We start from the raw sequence: 9,559 nt of genomic DNA on the forward strand, positions 1-9,559 counted from the left end.
TATTTCATATAGTTATAAAATGCTAATTTGAAATATTATTTCTTTTATTTTTTAGTTGGAATTGTTAATCATAAATATGTATTATTTGTTTGGATGAACACAAAAGTTAGTAAAACATATTTTATTTAATTAAATAACACAAAAGGCAAGATGACTTAGTTGGGGTGGTAGGGGAGAGAAAATGAGAGAGGGTAGGTCAAAAGAAGGGAAATGTCTATTTTAACATGTAGGGTCAGGTGCTCATAAACATGGGTCTCTCCTTAATAGGGGAAGAACCAGGAAAATGAGAGGGAAAATAGATGAGTTGTAGATCTGGATCTATATTTAGGAAAAGTTTTTGTTATTGGTAACCTAGCCTATTGACATGTGGTTGGCTTTGCAAGGTTTTTGGCCTTTGTAACTTTGATAAAGTGGAAGACCATGAACACCTTCTATTATATATATAATCAACATTTAAACTCTAGCACCAATTGAGAATAGATCCTAAGAGGAAGAAGAAAGTAGAAGGGCAAGAATAGAAAATGGGTTCCAAATTGAATCTTCAAATCGTATTTCTATTGTTCTTTTTGTTGTGTGTTGCAGAGGCCCAAGATTTTGACGTGACAAAGTATGGTGGAGCAGCCGGTGCAGACATCACACAGGTTAGAGTTTGATAGACTTTAATGATATTTACTCAATATGTAGAATGCCAAATTCATTATAAGTTTTGTTTTGTATGTATAAACACAAACACACTCAAGGCTCTGTTGAACGCTTGGAAAGATGCATGCGCAGCAACAGGGACAGCTCAAGTTATTATTCCAAAAGGGACGTATACATTGAATGAAGTGAAGTTTCTAGGACCCTGCAAAGGACAAATAAACTTTCGGATTGAAGGGGTGGTACAGGCTCCAGCCGATCCATCTGCCTTTAAATCCGATGCCTGGGTTGTTTTTGAAACCATCACTGGCCTCACAGTGTTTGGAGGTGGAACCTTTGATGGCCAAGGACAACAGGCTTGGAAAGCGAACGATTGTAGCCTACATTTTGACACTTGTCGGCTACTGCCAACAGTGAGTTTTTTCGATGAATTAAGTACAATTAATCCAAACTCTATTTTGCTTACTATTAATGATATGACATTAAAATTTATTAAACTTTTGTTTTGGTACAATTAACAGAACGTAAGATTCAACTTTATCACCAATGGTGTCATCCATGACATAACCTCATTGAATAGCAAGATGTTTAACCTTTTTCTATTTGGTGGAAACAATGTGACTTTCCAACATGTCACCGTCACAGCACCAGAGAACAGTCTTAACACTGATGGCATCCATGTTGGAAGATCAACTGGAGTGAAAATTTTGGATACTACAATTGGAACAGGTGATGATTGCGTCTCAGCTGGTGATGGTACTAAAGATTTAACTGTCAGCAAGGTAACATGTGGACCAGGGCATGGCATTAGCATTGGAAGTTTAGGCAAATATGACAATGAAGAACCAGTGGTTGGAGTGCATGTAAGTGATTGCACTTTGACAAATACGGCTAATGGTGTGAGGATTAAAACATGGCCCAACTCTAAGCCTGGAAGTGCTTCTGATATCTCTTTTATTGGTATAGTTATGAACAATGTCTCTAATCCAATTATCTTAGACCAAAACTACTGTCCACACGCAATCTGTGACAAGGTAAGCAATTTTTTTTACTTAGTATTAAGGGAAATTTAGTACAACATAAAGATTTAGTGGGTTTAATGATATATTTTTTTCCTGTTTTCTTCTTTGCAGCAACCATCACGTGTTAAGGTGAGTGGAGTTAAATTTGAAAACATTCATGGCACTTCGGCAACACAAGAATGTGTAATAATTTCATGCAGTCCAGCTGTGCCTTGTGAGAATGTGGAGATTGGAGAAATCAACTTGGTTTATAATGGACCACTAGGACCCGGAAATTCTACGTGTTTAAATGTCAAGCCCACTTTTACTGGCCATCAAGTTCCACCTATTTGCTAACCACCCAATGCAGGAACAACTGTGTGAAGGATATTTAATAATTTATGTATTTTCTACATGTTTTAATTAAATAATTCAAATTTTGATGTGTGTGCAATGCTATTTTGCTATTTTAGAACGTATATGTAACACAAAATTAGATGTGGGTTTACAATTTACAAAACCCTCCCCAAATTTGCATTGTTCCCATCCCTACATCTAATATAGGATATCTCTAAGGCTTTAAATTAATTTTACTTCCTTTAATCAAGGGATCCTTCTAATTGGTAGTTGGCACAATCATCTAATAACTTGGATCTCATTAAAACTTGAGCTTGATAAGGGAAAGAAATTCCTAGGGCCTTAACAAAGTTCATTAAGGTTCTCCAAGTATTTATTAAGATCATCAAATTCATTTAGTGAGATATCAAAGTGTAGTCTAACACACCCAAAATTGGTCTTATTGTCGCCCCAAGTAGCCTAACCTAAGAGAAAGGTGCCAACAAAGGGTATATAACCAATTGCACTTCCTAGGTGTTGGCAAGATTGTTATAATGGATAATCTTATAGGTCTTATCGTTAATTTTACAACATGACTTCAATTTCTTACTTAAAATACTAGATACCCTTGGATAGTCTTTATGGGTCCTATCCAAAACTTTCAGTGTGTTCTATCTTAGAACATAGCTAGCAAACCACTAACTCTACACTCACAAACATGATATGGCACTACAAACATAGGAATAATACAATGCTTCTTAATAGGCTTCTCCTTGGTAGTAAACGTCCTTCTTGGTTTATCTTTTGAATTATCATCTTCATTAGAATGATTCACAATGATAGACACTACCCAAATCTCTATTCATGCTTTACTTCTCTTAGCATTTGTTAATCATTCTTAACTTAATGGATACAGTTGCACATTTAATTTAGCAAATTCATAACGTTCTCAATGAGCTTATTATTATCAAAACACATAGAGTTGACAGTCATCCACTTTCTTTGTCTATAATTTCAAAAATGCATCTTCTTTTAGGATATTGTTCTATTCACAAGAAAAATATATCCAATTCACTATTTGAAGCCTTTATTTGCTATTCATGATGACAACAAGTTTTCTAGAAATAATAACAATTGTGGCCATGTCCGATAAACAGCTACCTCGTATTCAAACAACCTCTAGAACCAATTGGTTAAGAATTTCTAGCAAGAAAGAACAATCTCAACTGGCATGGCATGATTTCTATCCCCCAAATTATCTATTAGCTTCAACCATCTTTTCCCTAATAAAAAACCCACCTCGATATAACAAGGAATACTTTGTGCTATTGTCAAAAGTTAAGCAAGGAGATGAGCGTGGAATGTAGAAAGAATGATCATTGCCTCCTATCAGCAAGGAGATTATACGAGTTCCTGGAGTAGTCATCCTCTTCCTTCTTCTATGTTTCAAAAAGTCAAAATCAACTTTCAAGACTACTTTGTGAAGACACAAATTCAGAATGATGAACCATTTTGTTTGGGTCATAGAGTTGTATTTATTTTACCCACTTTTGTATATGTTGAAGTGTGCTTCTCGTTTGTTTTAACTTGGGTTAAGATAGAGGAGTGTTAGTTGTTCAATTTAAATGTTATTCAAATAATACAAATTATTATTAATCAATAAATTAATCATATAAATTATGTAGTAACCATATAAATTATAACTTTATGAATTATTCAATTTAAATGTTATTCAAATAATACAAATTTAACTTTAAAAAATAAAATATAATTTAAATATTTTAATAACTAAATATCCTAAATAACAAAACATTAAAAGTAGCTAAATAATTGTATAAACAAATATTTAATATTACGTAATAACTTTAAAATACATAAAATTCAATTAATGAAAATTTTTTAATATTTTATGTATTACTTAAATATTTAAATTATGAAATATTTAACAAGACTAAATTTTAAATAGGTAAAATAACGAAATCATGTAATAAATTTAAAAAATTTCTTAAAAGTGCAAAAATAATTACAACACATTTCATAATATTCATATTAGTAATAATTTAATATTTGACAAAAATAATAACGAATTATGTGTACAAATAGTACTAATTATAATTTTATAGATTATTAAATTCAATGAATAATTAATATTTTAAAAAATTAAATAAGAATATTATTTAAATAACTAAATAATATTGTAAATAACTAATTTCACTCATACCAAATAATAATTATAGAAGGTAACTTTCAAAAAGTTAATATTTATTAGTACTAATTTTGTGATAATAGTGTATATTTGTTATATATTTATATGTACTAAAATTAATATTTATTTTATTTTTTGATAAATATATTTTCAATAATTATTAATAAATCTATTTTATTTTATTACTTAATAGAAAATTGTTAATAATTATTGGAGATTAAACAACTATTATTTAACTTTAGAAATTTAATTTATTGTTTCTTGTTATAAATTTGTTTTTAGTATTATGTACTTTTTATAATTTATTGATTAATATTTATTAGACATTAAACTATTATTTGAAATTACAATATTTATTAACTAATTTAATATATTTTTAGTATTTATTGCATTTTTGTAATTATTGTATTTTCAGTGTAAATTTATTTTCAATAATTGTGTATTTTTGCTATAAATTTTCAATGATTATTGGAGATTAAACTATTAATTTAGCTAAAATTAGGAGTGTTCAAAGATTGGTTCAGTTTGATTGTAGGTAGTTTTGCCTATCAAATCAACTTGGTAAGGTCGGGAGTTTGTCACCCAAAACTAATTAACCATTAGTTAAAACCCATCAACTCGGGATGTATCGGTTTGGGTCTATTTTTGATTTGGTTTGTTTGCTCAAAATATTTAAGCTTAAAAATTGAATTTAAATTTAATAAATTGTAGTGGTATTATTAAAAATAAATTAAAAAAGAATTAAATTTATGATATAAAATATTTTAGACTAAGAAATATGGGAATTTTCCCACTTTCCAGTATTAAAAAATCATATTTAAAATATAAAATATTAATATATATATATATATTATAATATATATATATATATATATATATATATATATATATATATATATGGTTGGGTCGCCTTATAAATGGCTAAACCGAAACTGACCTAAAATGATCGGGTTGAAAAGTTGTTTAACCAAAACCAATAGGAAATACTAGAAACCCAACCAACTCGATTGGAGTTCTATTAAGTTGGTTATTAAAAAGTTAAAATGTAAAATAATTATATACTCTTATGCATTTCTATTGTTTAGCTTTCACTTAACAAAGCCCGTGCATTGCACAAGTTCCCGCCAATTAATGAAAGTTTGATTAAGTAAATAAGTTGTAAAATATATGAGATGTTTTAGTAAAATGAAAACTATAAGGTAGGTTTAACTAAATATGTAAAACTATAAGGTATGTTCTATTAAATGACCCTAATAAAAACACATAAGATTATACAATTGCTTTATATTTTCAATTTTTTAAATAATTAATAATTATTCATATTTTATATACTATATTTAATAATTTTTTATGATACAAAAATAACAATAATTAATTTCAGTTAGGTTTATTCATCGATGAAACTGACCAACCCGATCAACTCGACCCGAGTTAGTCGGTTTTCAAGTATTTTAAGTCGGCTTTGGTTCAAAATTTTCCCAATTCGACCAAGTTGGATTAGTTTCACTTTGGTAATTTGTAATCGACCAAAATCAGACGAGCTAACCATGGATATATATTAATATTTTATATTTTAAATATAATTTTTAATATGGAAAAGTAGGAAATTTCCCAATTTTCTTAGTGTAAAATGTATTATATCATAAATCTAATTTTTAAATTTATTTTTCAATAATTGCACTATAATTTTTAAAATTCAATTTAATTTTTTAAGTTTAAATATTTTGAACCAACTAACCAAACCAACACAACTTGAGTGGAGTAAGTTTTTACAAAAGGTCAGTCGTTTTAGCTGACCAACTCCCCAACCTGACCAGGTCAATTTGGTTGGCCAAATAGCCTACGACCGAACCAAACCAACTCATGAACACTCATAAATTCAGCTAAATTAATAGTCTCATCTCGGATAAATAGCAATAGTTTAATCTCCAATAATTATTGAAAATTTATAGAGAAAATACATAATTATTGAAAATATATTGGGAATGAAAAAATACAATAAGTACTAAAAATATATTAACTTAGACAATAAATAGTATAATCTCAAATAATAGTTTAATCTCTAATAAATATTAATCAATTAGTTATAACAAAAATACAATAAGTATAATAAATTAAATTTAAAAAAAAATCAATAACAGTAGTTTAATCTCCAATAATTATTGAAAGTTTTCTGTTAAATAATAAAAATAAATAACAATAAACATAATCATTGAAAATATATTTATCACAAAAAGCATTAAATAGTTACTGAAATACAAGAAATATTAATTTTAATATATATAATTATATAATAAATATATATTAAGAGTTTAAAATTATTATTCATAAATATTAGTTTTTTGAAAGTTATTTTCTCGAATTATTACTTGATCTAAGTGAAATTAGTTATTTACAATATTATGTAAAAATATTAAATTATTGTTAAATTCAATATTATGTTTTAATTACATTTTCTAATTTTTAGAATTTTTTTAAAATTAATTATCCATAAAATCATAATTTATACTATCATTACATAGTTTCATTATTAACTTTGTAATATATTAAATTATTATTATTTTCACTTTTATGTTATAATTATTTTTCTAATTTGAATAAATTTTTTAAAATTATTACATGATTATGTTATTTTAACTATTTAAAATCTACTTATGATAAATATTTCATTATTATATTTAAATAATCTATAATTTTTTTATTTTTTATTTGAATTTTATTTATTTAAATCTATTACAAATTATTAATTATTTGAAAAACATTTAAACTAATAATCTAGAATAAAATCATAATTTAAATTTTTAATACATAATTTCGTGTTATATTTTGTTGAAGTATAAAATTATTATTTTGTGTTTTTAATAAATATTTTAAAGTTATTATATAATTTTGTTAGAATATTTAAATAATTCTTAAAATTCTAATCCAAACTTTCTTTAGATAGATATAGATAAAAAATAGGAGAGGGGATAAATGAGAATTAGAGATAATTTTGGAGAAAGTGGGGGATAGTGGGAGAGGTAGTTTAGGAGAAGAAATTATTTAGGTTATTGGGAAAGTACATCTCATTGGTTGTTTCAAAAATGACATGGAATTAAAAAAATAAAAAATTCAAAAAACAGAAAATTTTTCTAGACTTCCTTGTTTTAATATATACTAGCGGGGACCATGCGATGCATGGGATTTATTAAGCAAAAGCTAAATCATAAAAAGGGTCATTTACTAAAATACCCTTATATTTTCATGGATTTATTAAAATCTACCCTATAATTAGCATTTTACTGAAACACCACTTATAATTTGCAATGGATTTATTCAACCTTCCATTAGATGATAGTGGAAAATGACAATGTTGACCTTAATGTTCATTTAAATAAATTTAATCAAAAGAAAATAAAAATAAAATGTCATTTTTTCACTTAATAAGACATAAGCAACCACTCTATTGGCTATATTTGGTCAATTTTGTTTTCTATACAAAATAAGTATTAAGGGTATTTTTGGAATAAAAATATGGGCCTAAAAACAAACACTCCTTAATGAAAGGTTAATTAAGTAAATAAGTTGTAAAATATATGTGATGTTTTAGTAAAATGAAAACTATAAGGTAGGTTTAAATAAATATGTAAAACTACAAGTTGTGTTCTACTAAATGACCCTAATAGAAACACATAAGAGTGTACAATTGTTTTATATTTTCAACTTTTTAAATATTAATAATTATTCATATTTTATATACTACTTTTAATAAATTGTTAATAATACAAAATAACAATAATTAATTCCATTTAGGTTTATTTATCAAGCTAATGAAACCGACCAACCTGATTTGGTCGATTTTCTAGTATTTTATGTTGGCATTGGTTCAAAAATTTCCCAATTCGAACAAGTTGGATCAGTTTCACTTTGGCCATTTGTAAATCAACCAAAATCGAACAACCTAACAATGGATATATATTAATATTTTATATTTTAAATATAATTTTTAATATGGAAAAGTGGGAAATCTCCCATATTTCTTAGTCTGAAATGTTTTATATCGTAAGTCTAGTTTTTAAATTTATTTTTTAATAATTGCATTATAACTTTTAAAATTATATTTAATTTTTAAGTTTAAATCTTTTGAACTGACTGACCAAACCAAAAAATCGACCCAAACTGATACAACTTGAGTTTAAATCTTTCGCTAATCAATATTTAATACCAAATCTCTCATTAATGTAGGTAGTCCTGTATTTAAGTCTAATTTCTCTTTCACTAATTTGTCAATTACCCCAAAGAAAATTCAAATTTGAATTTTAGAACCTAATTCAATATATATATATATATATATATATATATATATATATATATATATATATATATATTAAAACAAGGCAGTCTAGAAATTTTCTCCGTTTTGAATTTTTTTAATTTTTTAGTTTCATGTCATTTTTTAAACAACCAATGAAATGCACTTTCCCAATAATCTAAATAATCTCTTCCCTAAGATTTATCCTAAATAATCTCTTCTCTAATTCCTATTTATCCTCTAAATTATCTCTAATTCTTATTTATCTCCAAAATTATCTATAATTTAGTAGAGAGTTTCTCTCCCAAATTACCTCCAATTCCTATTGATCTTCTAAATTATCTCTAATTCCTATTTCTCTCCTAAATTATCTCTATTTCCTATTTATCCTCTCCCCTACTTTTTATCTATATCTAATTAAAGAAAGTTTGGATTAAAAATTTTAAGAATATTTAAATATCTAACAAAACTATATACAAACTTTAAAATATTTATTAAAAGCACAAAAAATAATTTTATATCTTTACAAAATATTTCACAAAATTATGTACTAACAATATAAATTATGTTTTTCCGGCTTACCAACTACAATGTTTTTAAAATATTTAATAATAAGTAATAGCTTTAAATAAATAAAATTCAAATAACAAAAAAATCTAAAAATTTTATAGACTATTTAAATATTTCAATAACAAAATATTTATCATAACTACATTTAAAATAGTTAAAATAACGAAATTATGTAATAAATTTAAAAAACTTCTTAAAAGTAGAAAAATAATTATAACATAATATTGGAATAGAATAATTTAATATATTAAAAAATATGTAATAATAGTATAAATTATGATTTCATGGATACTTAAATTCGATAAATAATTAATATTTTACAGATTATTTAAGTATTTAAATAACTAAATATTTTAAATAACAAAATATTAACATAAATAGATCTTAAATAGTTAAAATTATGTAATAAATTTATAAAAATTCTGAAAAGTAGAAAAATAATTATAACATAATAAGGAAATTAATAATAATTTAATATTTTATGTAATATTGTAAATAACTAATTTCACTTATATC

At 25.5% G+C, this 9,559-nt stretch overlaps 1 protein-coding gene across 1 annotated transcript; it reads left to right on the forward strand.

Moving 5' to 3' along the window:
• Nucleotides 1-451: 451 nt before the first annotated feature.
• Nucleotides 452-2,104, forward strand: LOC148803060 (exopolygalacturonase-like). The gene is made up of 4 exons (XM_088897917.1): nucleotides 452-641; nucleotides 741-1,052; nucleotides 1,161-1,673; nucleotides 1,773-2,104. The coding sequence occupies exons 1-4, from the start codon at nucleotides 522-524 to the stop codon at nucleotides 1,995-1,997; spliced, it is 1,170 nt and encodes a 389-aa protein (XP_088754043.1). The 5' UTR covers nucleotides 452-521; the 3' UTR covers nucleotides 1,998-2,104.
• Nucleotides 2,105-9,559: the final 7,455 nt, after the last annotated feature.

The sequence above is a fragment of the Nelumbo nucifera genome, chromosome 1 (genome assembly GCF_055504915.1).
Source record: "Nelumbo nucifera cultivar China Antique chromosome 1, China Antique-T2T, whole genome shotgun sequence".
NCBI classification, from domain to species: domain Eukaryota; kingdom Viridiplantae; phylum Streptophyta; class Magnoliopsida; order Proteales; family Nelumbonaceae; genus Nelumbo; species Nelumbo nucifera.